This window comes from Lynx canadensis, chromosome F2 (genome assembly GCF_007474595.2).
Source record: "Lynx canadensis isolate LIC74 chromosome F2, mLynCan4.pri.v2, whole genome shotgun sequence".
NCBI classification, from domain to species: Eukaryota; Metazoa; Chordata; class Mammalia; order Carnivora; family Felidae; genus Lynx; species Lynx canadensis.
In genome coordinates this window covers 10,632,475-10,649,124 of record NC_044320.2, presented here as the reverse complement: position 1 = coordinate 10,649,124, position 16,650 = coordinate 10,632,475, and the positions used below count along the sequence as shown (strand labels likewise).

The 16,650-nt window shown below is 45.9% G+C and overlaps 1 protein-coding gene across 2 annotated transcripts in view; it reads right to left on the bottom strand.

Moving 5' to 3' along the window:
- The window catches only part of ADCY8 (adenylate cyclase 8), a 225,733-nt gene that overhangs the window by 75,961 nt on the left and 133,122 nt on the right, over positions 1-16,650 (bottom strand). For both annotated transcript variants that reach the window (XM_030304404.1, XM_030304406.2), the window contains exon 8: positions 10,679-10,876. In XM_030304404.1, the coding sequence (XP_030160264.1) occupies positions 10,679-10,876 (198 nt within the window). The remainder of the gene's footprint in view (positions 1-10,678; positions 10,877-16,650) is intronic.

Below are 16,650 nucleotides of genomic sequence, written 5' to 3'. Positions count from 1 at the left end.
CCTCGATCTATCTCAAGGGAGCCCGGAAACCAAGTTTGATCACACAAGGAAAAACCCATTCTAGATTCTTCATCCAGAAAGGTGCGACCAGGGAAGCTACCTTTCAGAGGGGAGGCACAGGGCTTCCCATGTTGTTTTTGTGCCCGATATAGGCCTGGAAAACCTTTCGGTATATGTGGGACAGAAGCAATCCTTTTCTCTTAGATTTTCTACTTGGGCTCTGAGTGAGCTAAAGGGTACTGACTAAATACTTGCATCCTTATAAGATGCAAAGAATACTTCTAACTGAAGCCATGACCTAGTTAGTTGTCCGAACTACAACCACACTGTCTTTTTATCCAGTTGTGTATGTGAGATTACGCAATTTTTCAGGAGGAGTGGACTGTATTTGTCACTCTGGTCCAATGCTTACTAATGTCAGTTGCACTCAGTGAAACCTCTCAGAAATGAGCCATGGACTCCTGCCTGAAGATTTCCAGTGATGGGGGAAATCAACCCCTCACTTGAGAGCCTAATTCCATCATTGGATAAATCTAATTGGAAACAAGATCATTTTCTAGCATGTTTGCTGAAGTAAAGAAGAGTCTCAACCGGGGCAATCTGCTCGTTTCGCACGAGTGAACGGAGGAATTTAACTTCTATTGTTAAACTCACGTATTGTGTAGTGTGACGATGGCTAGAGCACCCTTAATTGATCCTGTGGGTAAAAGACATAATTGCAATAAAAGAGGGAGGGACTAATTTTCACTAAGTTCATATTTTGAAATCGACAGCCTTCTCTATCTTGGGTGTGTCGTGTCTAACCAAAGCGTCACTGAAAGCAATTCTATGAGTGACCAGTGCGTCTGAAGAACGTCTCACTATCAGACTTCTTCCCAAGTAACCTGACCTTTGAACAAAGATAGATTTCTTCATCTTTAATAACCTCACAAGGAATCAGGCTAGCACATATCTAAATGGACAGCTTAGAATGAGGCCTGGTAGGACACTACCCCAGGCATGACAGAAGACCCTTAGTGACCCAATATCCTTCATGGATTAGGCTACTATGTTCTGGGAGGTTGACTGACACGTGATAATTCCAAGCAAGACTTTACAAAAGCTTCCAGCCCAAATCTTCTAGCCCACCCTCTCTCAAACGTCCCATCCTTGGGAGGAGAGACTGGTTCTTTCCTGACTGGCCCAGTTCCCCAAGCCATGATAAGCTCCAGGGAGTGGTAACTACTCCTGTGTTCCCTGCCTAGAAGCCCCTGTTTAGAGGTGCTGGTGATGTCTACATATGAAGAATTAAGATTGCTCTAAGAACTTGACCAATGTCCTTTGGGCTGAAATCATCCTAATTCTACCATTCTACACTGCACTTCCATAGATGGAATTGGTACGTCTGACTCTGAAAATACTGGCTTTGTGGGCCGAAAGCTACCTAATTGGTCTGATGGAAAGATACAAGTGAAATGACCCTCGATATCATTTGACCGCCTGGAGGGTGTTAGAAATAGCGGTAATTTTACAGGACAATATCATGAATATAAAGGGAGTCTCACAAAGCTACTGTTTGAATGAGGGATGGATTTTCTTCCTCAGCCTCCTTGAAATCTTTCAAAACTGTTCTTCTCGCCTGAAGGAGGTGGCCTAAATATTCTTACCATTCTGGGCCTCACAAGAGCAGTAAAAAGCCAAGAGTAACCTGATACTGTAACAGAATAGTTATTTTTAAAAAAATGACTTAAAAAATAAGGTCATTGAAATGATCGGGACGTATCCGATTCAGAAAAATAAGAGAGAACACCCGAGACCATTTGGTTCACGCTCCATAGTCCTACCTCTCTGCATCTCCAGGGCATTTAGGAGAGCACTTGTCGGAAGGAGCACTGGGTGTCGTACATAAGTGATGAATCATGGGAGTCTATCCCCCAAAGCAAGAGCACACTATATACACTGTACGTTAGCCAATGTGACCATAAATCATATTTAAAAAGTAAGAAACGGAGTGGTCCGACAAATTCCGAGTGTCTCCAAAAAAAATGCATTTTGTCACTACCTACTTCCAGAGTCCAACCTCCTAATCTATTAGAAAATTCCTTCATTCGCCTAGCCTCTGCCACAATGCCTCCTTAATGACGGCATTCCAGTCATTGTAACTTCAACAGGAGTGGGTGGGAAGGAGGAAAAAGAAATGTCCAGGGTTGTGATGCGTTTTTCTGCAACTCTTGGAAGCCCCCACTTAACTTTGATCTCTTAATAAAAGATAAAATGGGGAGAACTTCTGAACATAGATAAGAACCAATGGTACTCAGCCAAAGGCTTATCTAAAGTTTCTCTTGTGTGACAAATGCTTGCTTTCATGTAGCCGCGGACAGCAAAAAAAAGTAGCATTAAATGAACGTAGTGAAAGTACGCAGGGCAAAATTCGGTTCGTTGCAAGTACTATCCATGACAGGTATTCCTACTACTGGAAAAGTGGGCGAGCTCTGATCGCTGACTTGCGAGTGGAAAAGGAAGCTCGCCCATAGTTTTGTCTAACAACGCCTTTGGTCTTTGAGGTGGCTCTTCTCTGCTTTTGCCTGCGCTCTCAAGCCATCGGCTCACACGGTTCATTCCTTGACTGCTCACACCACCCAGCCTTCTTTTCGGATACACAGCTCAGGGGCAATTCCAGGGTTCGACCTTCCTACGTCCACTGCCCTGAGATGGATGGAGCTGTCTCACGTGCCTGCTTATTGGCTTCTTCCATTTTCACATGTGTGTGGGCAGCGCGAATGATGGGGGTGCCCTTGTTTTATCTGGGTGCTTCCAGGAACACGTGGTGGACCGTGTGTGCGTGTGTGCGTGCGTGTGCGTGTACATATATGCAGGTGTACATATCTGTGCATGGGTGTGTGTGCCTGTCTGTGCATGCGTGTGTACGTGCATTCATGTGTGTTTGTGCATGTACACGGGTGTGCGTACCTGTGTGTGCATGTGTGTGCATGCATGCATGAGTGCCTTGTGTGTACATGCATGTGCACACATGTAGCCACGTGTGCATTTATACATGCCGGTGCATGGGTTGCACATGTATGTGTGTGTACACACCTGTGCGTGTGTATGGGTGTGTACATGCATGCACGTGTACGTGTCTGTGCTTGTGCATGGATATGTATGCATGTACACCTGTGTATGTGCATGGGGTGTGTGCACAGGTATGCATGTGTACACATCTATGCATGTACCTGTGTGTGCATGTATTCGTGTGCGTGCACATGCATGGATGTGCACATATATGTGCATGAGCGTGTACATATATGTATGCGTATGTTGTCTGTGCATGGGTGTGTATGTAGGGGAGGCAAACAGAGAATGAGAGAAATGATCATGGTTTAATTTAGATTGTTTTGTTTCTGCCTCCAAGGTATTTGCCGCATGCACGGCTATGTGTTTGTGCATGTGCATGGGTATGTGTGTACCTGTTTGTGCACGCGTGTGTACATGTATGCATGTGTGCGTGCAAATAATCCCTCCCACGCACCCCACCAGCCCCATCCTCAACACATTCCAAACTATATGAAAAGAAGCACCCTGAAAGCAATAAAATCTTGCGCAGTGTGGTAGAAAAAGTCCGAGCTTTGGAAAAAGCTAGATTTGAATCCCCGTTCTGCTGTCCTCTACATGTTTGAGCCCTGAGAAAGTTACCCCAAATCTCTGAGCCTCCCTCTTCTCTCAAACAGCGAAACGAATCCCTACATGAAAGGACTGTTGGAAAAATCAAGTGAGGTCACAAATATAAGACGCTTACGGTGGGGCCTGATAAGAAAGTGATCAGCAAATGCCAGCTTCCTCGCAACACTGTCGCCTCGAGACGCTTAAGAAGTACTATCTGCATTTCATCCGCACAGCAAGCTTGTGAGGTGGTCACTACCGTGCCCATTTCTAGGATGGGAAGCTCAGGGACTTGCCCGGGGTCACGAGCCGGGGTCACAGCTGGAAGGCAGTGGAGGCCGTGTCTTTCCGTCTCGGTCTGTGTCTGAAGAAGGCAGCACACAGCACATGCTCTGAGCTGAGCCTGACGGACTTCCCAGGGAGTCACAAGCATGGACAGAAGGACAGTCCTTGCAATGGCAGAAAGAGACCCATGTGTGAAATATACAGTCCTTCACTGGTTTGGTTTTGGGGGGAAGAAAGGCATGGCCTTTGGGACACCAAACGCTCTTAAAGAGCTGATCTTTCTCATCTTACTTGGAAGACGGTTGTAATAGAGAATTTGGAGTAATCAAATCATTTAGCGAAAAGACACCTGAATCACCCTTACCTAGTTAAATACATCCCAGGGGGCCACGGGGGCCATGCGTGTGCTCCAGTGACTGAGAGGCAACGCGGGGCTCCCTCAACGGGCTGTCTGTGTGCACTCAGTTTGTGTGCTCCTTTATGTACCTTTGTGATTACGAATTTATGAAGGTTGTGCCCCTGGTACACAAGACACAGTGAGATGGTCGCCTCCCACCATTTTTAATGAACTAGTTTCTTTAAGGAAGCTCTAAAAGTGTGAGATTTATTTATTGATTTTAGCCTCATCCTGATTTGGATCGGCAAAGGATTAATCACAAAGGAAGGGAACAGAATAACTATGGCATTTATTCCACCACCTATTCTATGAGTCTTATGTCATCTTATATTCACAACAACCCAATGAGGGGCAGATATTATGACCGTCATCATCTCAGTGAGATCACCTTGTCCTGTGTTACCCAGTCAGTAACTGGTAAGAAGTGGGTTCAAGCATGTCTATCCGGTAATCAAGAGTAAGTTCTTCCTCTGGCGTTTAACAAAGACCAGACACTTGTGAGATAAAATGTAGCTTATAAAAGTCCACCCGAGAGATGGAAAGTTCTCAACTTGTCAGCATCCACTAATGACCAGGAAATTCATCAACCCTCCTTTCCACCTGCTTCTATTTCCAAAGTGGGATTTGAACCCAGGTCTGCTTGACTCCAGAGTCTGAGCTCCTAGAACACTGTGAGCTCCACAGAGACATTCCCTCTAGGCCTGCCTGAGGCCACACTGGCATCCAGTGTGGATCTAGGACCTTCTGATATGCCTTGATCTCTGAGGGGGTAAGGCAAGGGACAACCCCAAGTCCTAACATACAGCCAAGGACAGAGAAAGGTGGCCACCAACTTGGGACAAAGGAATCCTGGGAGAGTGTTTCCCTACATGTAACTCCCCCTGAAAAATCAGAATCTTGGGGACAGAGTAATGGGTGGGTATTTGTATTTTCAAAAGAACCCCAGATGATCTTCTAGGTGGAATCTTCACCTAGGTGATCTTCTAGGTGGAAATATCAGCCCAGGACAAGGAGACTTTTTATCACTTGAAAGTTTCACAATCACATAAGGAGGTCTTTTCTCAAAGAAAAAGGTTTTGAAATTTAGCAAAAAGATGCCAGCATTGAAGAAAAGAAGGAAATTTAGTCATTGTTGATATGGTTTGATTTTAATACTTAGACTCTCAAAACGCCCACACCAAAAGCATAACTTCTCATAAACAAATTTTGAACTATATATTAAACATAGCCTAACCTTTATTTGAGACGAGGAAGTTGACTCATTCTGAGGTGGTGATATTGTTTTTGAACACTAAGCTTAATGAAGTCACTCCAGGTAAGTGTCCTTATGCTACTGAGCTCTTCAGGCACTAAAAATATTAGGCCAGTTTATTTGGCCTGGCAACATCCATACCTAATTGTAATTAATTGCCTTCTCCATCCTAAGCTTCATAAATAGTAAATAAAGAGCCTTGTCCTAGAAGAGAAATGAGGACCAGAGGCTGATAAATATCACCTTCTTGTAAATGTTCTGGGGTTAAGTTTTTCATTATATAAAGAACACTCACAAATCAGTAAGACCGAGGTGAGCACCACAATGAAAAATGACAAGGCGAATGTGCAAGTCACAAAAGAAGAAACAGACAGAAACCGTAAAAACACACACAGACACAATTTCAACCTCAAGAATGACTAAAACATTACAAGTGACGGGAGGTGCTATTTCTTATCAAGGTGGCAGTTTAAATGTAGAGACACAATTTTGAGAGCGATTTCGGAACGTACATCAAGTATTTTTAAATGCAGATCCCCTAGCAGCCATTTTTGGGATTCTATCCCAAGGAATGAATTAAGCATGGGTGCATGATTTAACTAAGGCAGTGGTCACTGCAATGCGGTTTATAATTTATAATAGTGAAAAACTGAGAGAAGAAGAGCCAAAGATGCTTAAAACAGGCAAGGGAGTAATGTGCAGTTAAAACATTTGTACAAAAATTCGTAACTGCACATTTAATAGTATGGGGGACAGCTCAAGCAAAGAACACCTAACAGCACGTCACCCATTGTTATTTACAAAACAATCCCATTGTGAAATAAAATAGCGCGTGGATAAGTACAGAGGATCACGGTCATGGATCACGGGCATGACTGTGCCCAAGTCTTTACAGCGGTTATCCTGGACTGTAAGATCACATGAGATGCCATTTTCTTCTTTGTCTTCTATGCTTGGCACACACTTTTCTCAGTGAAAATACATTCATTGTTTTTTTTACAAGAAAAAGGATCATATATAAGAAAAGAAAAAATCCACTATGGTCAGTAATATGGGACAAACGTGCTGTGTTTCTACACCCCTTTACCATAATTCTTGTTTCTGTTTGCCCCTGAGATCTGTCAGCTGTCTCAGGAAATAGTGAGCTTGAGACTAAAGAAGGGCAGAGGATTCGTCTGTGAAATTTGGGAAGACCTTTGATGCCTGGTCTGTGCCTCCCAGCCCCACCCAGAAGTCTGCTCAGAAAGTCTTCGTGGGGATTCTGGGAACTAGAGACGCTAAGAACCACTGATTCTAACCGGGCTGGGGCCCAAGCCCTGGCTCACGTTTTTTGTCCTCCACGCTGGTAAGTTTTGAAAGTGAAGAGAGGTGCTCCCAATAATCACACTGAGAAAATAAATGTCTCAGGCAAACCAGGACCTATGGTCACCATGGTCAGAGGGAATTCAGAGGCTCATCGCATCGATTGCTGAAAGGTACCAGGGGCTGTCCAACTCTCTCTTCACAGATGAGGAAACTGAGGGCCAGAGAGAAGGAAAAATGGGTTGCCCAATCTTGGCGAAGCCACATGAGTCATGAGCATGCTTTTTTGAAGCTTAACACAAAAGACTCCTGTGTGTGTGTGTGTGTGTGTGTGTGTGTGTGTGTGTTTGTACCACCATGAAATGACATGGTAGGGAGTGATCAGAACTTCCCAGTCTTCTCTCCTGAAGCTTCGCTGCAAAGAGTCACATCAACACTGACTCATGTCTTTTGGCTCTTATGGTTCTAAAAAATATCCCGAGGCCAACTACAGGAGTCAAGACAGTCTTCTCTAAACTTCTCCTAAATCTGCATCTTCGTTCATTCAGCAAGCATTTATGCAACACCACACGGTATGTAAAAGCCCAGCTCACAGAACACTGTTGGTGGATGGGCCAATTTTTATAAGCGAATGAGACCGGGAAATGTGTGAATGACATTTCAAGGGAGATTTTATGTTCTCTAGTTCACTATAAAGGCGGGGAGGGGATGGCGTTCCCTTGTTCGCAGGTCTTCTTATTGTTCGAATAGAATGAAGCCTTTCCTTCCCCACAAAAGTTCCGATGGTAAAATCGTTGTTTCCGTTTCGTGTCTTCCTTTTGGAAAACATGCCTTTATGGCTCAAACTTGCTCCTAAGAAGCAAGGTGGGGCAGTGGGAGGAAAGAAGTCTTTGGGGTCACAAAGACTGTATATATTTCAACAATCCTAAGATGTGCTATTTTTTCCCCCACCTTTTAACAGCTCTGGAACCAGAAGGCAACTTATTCTCAACGGAGTTCTTCCAGAGAGGACTTTGACTGCTTCTGCTGATCAGCAGGGGGCAATATCAACCCGGGACTTCTGTACATTCAATTCTCTGCCTGAAGCTTCTTAAAGGCCACATTCATTGCGTGAAATCAGGTGGCAGAGCTATGTAGATTTCGTTTTGGAGTTTAACCTCTTGGAGAGCTCCTTTCTTGCCTCGCCAATATCAGGAGCTAAACCTGTGGGTTTCCTTACTCTCCTTATCTGCCGGGTGGGATTTTTTTTGGTCCATCTTTACCTCGAGGGTAAGCCCAGCTTATTGGGAGGAGTTCCTTTTAGACTCCTCCTACTGGTTGATGTTTGCTTCTTGATGATGCATAGAAAATGGGGCATCTCATAGTTGATGGTACCTTCGAGTCAATAAAATGTGGCAGCCAGATTTTGAGATCTAGGACCTCTCCTTGACCTCTAGGAGGCTCAGTTTTCTCTTTTGTAAGCAGGACAGTAATGTTTCTCTGAGGACGCAATAAACTGATATACATAAACACCAGGCACACGGTAGAGGCACACTGATGCTGGTCTCCAATTTTGGAATCTTGTGGACTTGAAGGCACTGTGTTAATTTTGCTAAGGTTCTAGGACTCTTTCCTACTTACTCTCTCTCCCAAACTCCTGCTCCCTGCCTTCCACTCCATCCACAGTTCAAAGAGGAGAGAATGAAGTGAGCACAGCATTGTTGTCTTTATATGAGGAACTGGGAGAGAAGGAGCCCCGGGACTCCCAGGATAGACAGTGTGGTGCATAGACCAGGCACAGGCTGGGAGGCTCAGCTGGTGCCCTCCGGGGGCACCGGAGGGCTCAGATAGAAGCCCCTCTATGGACAGGTGGCGTCTGGGCAGGCTACCTAATCATTCCCCGTGTCTCCATTTCATCAAGCATAAAATGAGGCTCATAATAGCACTTATGTCACATTGTCATTGTCAGTGCGTTCATTCTAAAAGCTTAGAATAGTGCCTGGTATTTGGTAAATACCAATACCATCGATGGGATCAACGAAATCAATGATTCCTACTTGTTATAGATCCTCTGCTCGACAGTGATGCAGCCCCTGGAGAGACAGTCTCAAAGCAAGAGTCAAAGAGGAGTGTCTCTGTGACAGAAGGGGAACGAACCTTTCCTGACGCGCCCTACTGTCCTCACCGCAGGGAACCAACCCATGCGACATGCAGAGCCTGCACTGGAAGGTGCAAGGCTGGACAGTCAGTGGGCAAATCCCCGGTGTCTCTTCAGGGAACTACCCTTTGCTTTTCCTAGAAGAGCTTCTCCTGGACCCAGAAATCAACCACAGACACATTGTACTCTCCCCACCCCCAGGTCCATTCCTGCTCCAATACCGGGTCCCTGCAGAGAAGATAGAGACACCACTGAATACAATGCATTAAAAATGATCTACCTTCTGTAGGAGTCAGGTCATTAGCGACGCAAGTACATCTTTAGCAAGAACGAACAAAAGGGTTTTGTATAGCTCTGGACACAGGTATTTTACCCAGGCTAATTGAGAAGATTCTTTGCTAGACTACCTCGTTTTCCTTCAATATAGCAACCGAGAAAGAAAATGCATGTAATTTGGACCTTAAGCCCTTAATTATATTACAAATAAGAAATGTCTACCTGCTACTTGGAGGGGGGAGGTGTTGAGTGAGGCAAAATGGTTCTTCTCTATCCGTTTTGTTAGTACACAGACTCAATGCATTTCAAATTATGAACCAGAGGTGACGACATTAATTTTGGAGTTTGCAACCTTTCAGGTAGTTATCAAAGACACTCATTGGGAACGGTACATGCGCACAGAAGTGTGAATTCTCCAGATCGAGGAAAGCAGAGTGTCCGAGGGAGCTGAGCAAAGTAACAACAAATTGCTCGCTGAAGCTTTGCAGAATATCGGATCCAACTCCTGAAATTTGCTTGCAAATTCCCTGCTGTTTTTGCCTGAGGCTCCTGCAGAGGCCAAGCGCCTCCTGTGCTCAGTCAAGGAAGGTCTGTCAGCTTCCATCAGCACAGAGGAGCAGCCCAGTTAAACAGGGGCAGTGCCTGCCTCCTCACCATCTTTTATAGTTTAGAGCGAGAGCAGGAGAGAGGCCTGGGAAAACGTCATCTTCAATAGGGTGATGGCTGCCATTTTTGAACACTTGACTTAATCAAGACATTGCCTGGAGCCTCTCATAATAGCCTATTATGAGGGAGGCACATCCATTATGCTCACCACCCATTGAGGAACTCAGGATTAGAAGGGCACAAGGCAAGGAAGTGACAGAGGGAGAATCTGCACCCACCACCCATCTTCTTTCCACTGTGCCTATATCAGGAGCGCTCTGAGCCAGCAGACAACTGGGAAAATGGGAGAAGAGGGGTCTGTAATCTAAGAAAGGTGGTCTTTATCACCAATGCTGGTGTCAAGCCATTGGGTGTCCTCCTACCTTGCGTGACAGAGAGCTACAACTGACACGAATTCTCCTAAAAGCAAAAGCAAGTGGGTGTTACGTCACTTACTGGTTAAAAATCTCACAGTGGAGGGAACTCCTTTGTTCTTTTCATGATCTTCCCCTTAGAGAACAAAGCTGGGGCCCCCTGTATCTAACCAGCCTCTCCGTTCACGGCCTTCAGTCTACTCATGATTTGCAAAGAGAAAAAGAAAAGACAGCACCAAACCAGACTAAACAAACAAACAACAAAGACACCAACCAACACCGCAGCCCCCGGGCTCTCTCTCTCTGGTCCCGTCAACATTTACGACAATTTACTTCGGAAAAAAAGAGCCACTGTGGAGACCCAGCTCTACCTTGTGCTCCAGGCTGGAGTCTTTAAACATCAGTGAGAATGGCTTGATATGCTCTCTTCTCAATTTATCGCCACTCCGCAAGTCGATGGTATGTTCTATTCTCTTGTTAATTTCCTCAGGCCCAGACTGGACATGCAAAGCTTGTGCAAGATGGTTTGGAAGTAGATTTATTGAATTTCTTGTTAGGGCAGCCAGAGTCTAGGGGGAAAGCACATGCAAACACAATAAACCCGCTAGTCCCCGTTGGATTAAGAAGAAATGCAATGTTTTTAGATCAGGTTGCATTGCAAACACAGTAACAGCGCTCCATGCAGTTGTATTCGGTGAAACCTACAGAGGTTCATCAGTTAGCATTTGCTTCAGAGAAACACAACCCGGCGAAATAGCACATCAAAAGGGACACTTGCCTTTCCTCTGGGTCGGTGCACTGCATTCCTTTGGTTCAGGTATTTAAAGAGGTGTTGGCTTGGAGATGTTAAATCAAGACCCTTTCTTTAACCAGGCACATCCCTGGTATGAGAGAAAGAGCACCGACAGGAATCACAGAAAGTGAAATAGCTGAAAAGCCCACGGAAAGGCTCATCTCCCACCGAGCAGAGTCCACACTTTCATGTGGTCTTTCCTTTGATGGTGGTGGAGAGACTGGGAGACCCAGGGCTTGCATTTTTGTTTTTGTTTTTGGTATTCTTTGTGGCCAGACAGCCAAACGTGCCCGGATGGGCTCCTGAAGCTCGACGAAGGTTGTTAGATTTTTACACTTGGCAGGTACATTCCCCCCGCCCCCCGCCATAGCCCATCATATATCTATATCTTCATACGGGTGTATGGGCTTAATTCCCTTTAGGCAAAAAAATGCAAGCAGCTGGAACCTCTCACCATTTCCCAGGGATAAACAGCATGAGGTAGGGAAAGGCGCGACCATCCTGGTTGGTCACGGGGTGTGGCTACATGGAGGCAGGAACAGCATTGGCTCCTGAAGATCCACCGGGTGCGGTAGGGAGGCCTCTGTCTCCCGGTGTTTCAGGGCAGGTGACGAGACCCACCGGCTGGATCGAGCCGAATGCGATGCCTGTTCGCAGCTCCAATTTAGGACAACTACTCTGACAAAGAAGTGGGAGTTTGAGCTGAGGGGGTGCCCAGCTCTTCCTCCAGGAGGTTTCCCCCGGGAGAGGTACAGGATGCGGTGCGTTTGTAGAGCCAGGAAGTGAAAACTCCCTGCCTCGGTAGACACTCACCGCATCTGCTTTTCTCTGCCAGCCTCCCAGCTTGGCCCCCGGGCTAGACTGGGATCAGATGATGGAGCCATCGGATGGCAGCCTGTGGGTCCCGACAGAGCACCCAGAGCCCTCTTGCCCGAACCCTTCAGGTATCCCCGAGCCTCACAGATGTGTGCTCAGGAGCCATCAGCTCATCTACAGCTGGGTCAGATCCTCTGACTCTAGAGCCAGAGTCAGGAGCTTTGAGCTCACGGAGAACTTCTAGCCCATTCCATAAGGAATCTTCCTGTGGTCCTGTTAGACTCTTCATTTTAACCTTCACGGAGGTAGTCAATGTAACCTACATTCAAGGTCTCTAAAAGAATTCCGTAGTAGGCCTTCATCACCGGTAGAATGTACTGAAACCCCTTCTCCAGCCCCAGGCTGAAGGGTGGGGGAGTATGTGCCAACATAAGTGAGTGAAGTAGATGGTCTCAGGGCACCGAAGCGGTTGATTTCAGCTCTGAATACCAAATGCTCTCAGGGCACTGAAGCAGTTAATTTCAGCTCTGAATACCAAGGAGGCTACCGCAGAGAAAAAGATAGACGTTAGGGGGAGGTATGGCAGGATGAGAGGGGAGGAGGAGGGCTGGAGCGGAGAGAAGGAAGCAGGGACCAATGTTCCAGAAAATTGAACAGCAGGATCCATGCAGCGCCAGAGGGCTGGAGCCCCTGGGATTAAATTCTGTTACAACAGCATCTCAGGAGGCAAAGGGGACTGTACTGTCGGCCACACTGAGCATCCCCCGGTTCGTTTCTCGGGCACAAACTCTTTCCACAGTTTGGAAAATGACGGAATTTAGGTCTCTCTCTTGGCGGGGGGCGGGGGTGGGGGTGGGGGGATGACGCTCAAACTGCCCTTGTCCGGGCATACACTTTGACCCATACACTTGGCTTAGAGATGCCAAGATGCTCGCCCGGCAGGTGCTTGCGGCCGGGACCTAACAGCCGGACGTGCCACCGGCTAAATATCCACTCGATACATTCACAGCTAGGTATTTGTTTCTCTCCCTGCCATTTTAATTCTCTCACAGTTTTCCTTCTTTGAACTAAATTGATCCTACTCTACCAGTTCCTTGTGCCTTCAATGGCTCTTGAACCTCTGGATTTCACAGAGGAGTTTCCAAAAATATTTTGGGGACCGACTTCTATAATTAACAGCAGTAGCCACAAGTGCCATGAGGACAGTTGATGTGAGCACCGCTTCGAAAACATAAAGGGCATTTCCCCCGATAAGAATGATGCACTCTTGAAACAAAGGAGAGTCCTCTACATCGCATGCATTTATTTGAAGGGGTAACTCTCCGCTTTGCCCTCATTTTTCTTATGGTGATGGGAACCGGCGAAAATGTCAGGAGAGACTGACTCTGGTGTGTAAGCAGACGTTCAAACAACCAGCAATGCACGTTGCTTCCTGGCTGCCTGCACCATTGGCCACTTCTCTAAGGCAGAGAATCTTTCAGAGATTCCTACCCCCCTCCCCCCCCCAATTCTATTGGCTGTGTGGCTCCTTCAAATAAAAGAGAAGCCTGGAAGCACCTCTCTTTTTCCCCCCTCATTGCTACCAGGTTACAGTTAACAGTTAGGAAGGAGCCCTTGTAGCAACAGGTCATTGACCAAGTATTGAGAATTCCTTTCTTGTCTTTTCTTGTCCAGGCAGTTCTTTTTATCCTTTGCAATTACAGCCCTTGGGTTTTATTGCAGGAGTCAATGTCCAGGGGGTCCTTTTCTGATCATTTGCTTTGTCAATGACATACGACCATTACACCTGCTGTTTGACCAGCAATCCCTCTGTACCCAACTCACACCGTCAGGTTGTACACGCTCAAGGGGAGACCAGCATCAACTCAAGAGGTCAAGCAACTTGGAATGAGGGAGGGAAACTGCTTTCACTTACCCCCCGCCTTCCCTCACCACAAAGCATGGGTGGCTTTGGGGACGACTATGGTATGAGATCAGCTGTGGTACCCTTTCTCCTCCATTAGGGACAACCACTAAGATTTGACCCAGTGCTCACTTTCAGTGGGCTAAGGATGCCAACACCAAGAATCCATATGCTGATACCCCCAGAGGGATTCATTTGTAAGGAGGATTGGAGAAATGTGTAACAGGTCTCATTTGCAGATTCAGAGTCATAATGGAATCCGTTGTTTTTAACAGACTATGGCTTTCTCTCTTTTTGAGACGGAAGGCAGCTATCCTCACCACCATACCACCAACGCCTCTCTCTTTTCGAGATGGGCGGGACCAATGAGAGCCAGACTAAGATCATGTTAAAAAGTAGTGTCAGTTTTCAAATAGGACTCCAATTTAAAGTGATCTCTAAAATGTCAAGATTATTCTTTTATGTAAATAACTTAAGCGGTTGGCTAGAAACAGGAAAAACAAAGGGATGAAATGAGAGGAAATGGGAAATGCCCTGAGAATATTAGAATATTATTATATATGTAATCTCTATATTATATAGATATGTGTACTCAATTGTTTGTGTATGTATATATATCATATTATGTTACATTATTAATATGTTATATTATATATATATATATACATACGCACAAACACAATTGAGTACATGTATCTGAATATATGTTTCAGTGTATAACTGAAATACATGTTATGCTTATATACAACAGCAAGTGTGTATATTTACTTATTGACCTTAGCTGGTGTTTCCAGATATCTGGGGGCTCATACTGGAGCAACAGTGTTGGAAACACCAAAGGTTGCTGCTGAGCCGGCCTCTCGTGTCGGAGTCTCTTCACAAAAAGGCACTGCAGCCCTGAGATTTATCCTCACCGAGATCCACACCCTCCTGAAGCAGTTCAATTATTTCCTTACTCATAGGCACTTAGGACAGACAGATCAAAAGCTCGGATGAGAACCAGAGGCCCTTCTGAGCCCACGTTTCTGAATGTAGGGTCTGCCTGAGAATCCGGGAGCTCTGGTGAAAAATCAGTATCGGAGGCTCCGGGAATTTTTCGGTAAACTGCGTTTGAACAGGGGTGGGGCAGGTCATAAATCCTCTTAAAGTCGTCATCGGGTTTTTGGCCCCATGACTTTTCTTTGGGAATCATCTTTTATCTACATACACAGCAAAAACCCATTCTTCCTGGAGTCCTGTCACTTCATGAAGGACCTTGAACTCTGGTATTCCTTAATCAGGTTGTGTCAGCAAAGCAATTCTTCCCAAGAAGATCTCAGGCTAATGGTGTTCTCTCCAGAAGCATCCAGTTTTGTCGAATCGGAAACGTGTTAGCTCTTATGGCTCACGTAGTGCAATGACAGAACACCCTGTAGACACTAAAATCGGCTGAACTAGTTGGCAGTGCTGGTATCTGGGGAGGTCATCACCGGCTCTCCTAGTTAACTCCTCCCTGAGAAAGTTGTCCCAAAGAACGTAAGAATGAAGGGACACTTCTACACAAAATGGTTCTCTGGACCAATCAGGTTAGGAAATGCGGATCTATTACTGTTTACTGCCATCTCTCCCCACCAGTCTCCACGAGAGAGGGAGCTCTGCCTCTTTTGTGAATTTCTTTGCCCCGAGGGCTCCTATCAGTGCTCGGCACTGAGTGGCCACTCGGCACAAGTTTGTTGAATGAACAATTCTTACATCCTCCTATTGGAGGCTCACAGTCCACATGACTGAAATAAAGGGTCTGGTAAGTTCTGTAGAAATGAGATTTTAAAACTCTGCTCAGATCACCTCCACGTGTTCTATGAAATACCATCTGGGAAACGTTGGTCTAAAGTTTTTCTCTGCTTTTCTTCATAATTTCTACCCATGGGTGTGCCTCTGATCTCTGAGTAAGATCCTATTAACCTCCTTCCATGTGGCCACCTTCTAGTGTTCAGCATCAGCCCAACGCAGGTGACCTTTGACCATCTGACCTTGTACTGGAGCCTAGACACCTGCCACAATATGACCTACTGAACGATGACTCGGCCCATTATATTTTACGTATTTGAACATGGAGCATCTAAGTTGCGTGTCCTACCACTACGTTAAAAGCCAGTCAGGTATCACCTTCTCTACAAAGCCGACTTGAGCCTGCACTTACCCTCAGCACAGCAGTCACTATGATGCATTGCAGTTGCCTACTTGGGTGCCTGTCTGTTCCTCTAGGCTCTGGTCCCCTGGAGGGTTAGGCACTGTGTTTTAGCCATAACTCAATCCGGAGCATCCGACATATTTGGTAGGCTCTTAACACGTATGTGTGGAGTGCACGCACGGATGAGTGGATAAAATGACAAACTATACAGAACACTAAAAAGGGCGTTGTTTCCAAACTCTTGCTATCAAAAGTCCCTTTATTTTTTACCTCTCTCCAGTCGACCCCGATTTGGAAAGATTCAATTTACCGAACTGTATTTACTAAATAAAAAGTAGTTTCTTTTTCTACCATTCGATCAGTAGGAGATAAGAGGCATTACACAACTGAATATAATTCCAGCCAAGAGCAAGAGCCTGGAAAGTCAGCCCCACAATGCTTGTCAAGGTTCTGGAATCCAGAGAATGTCCCTGCCTTTACTATCTCCCAGTACTGGCCACTAAGGGACCAGAGGTCACAGATGAGAAGGACCCGCGCCTGGATTAACGTCAGCTTAAGTGCTTGCCACAAGACAGCACAAGGTTGAGGTCATCACTGAAAGGGCTTCCTCTTTCAGCACCTCTGGGAGGTGGACGGGGCAGTCTTGAGATTTAGCCACAGG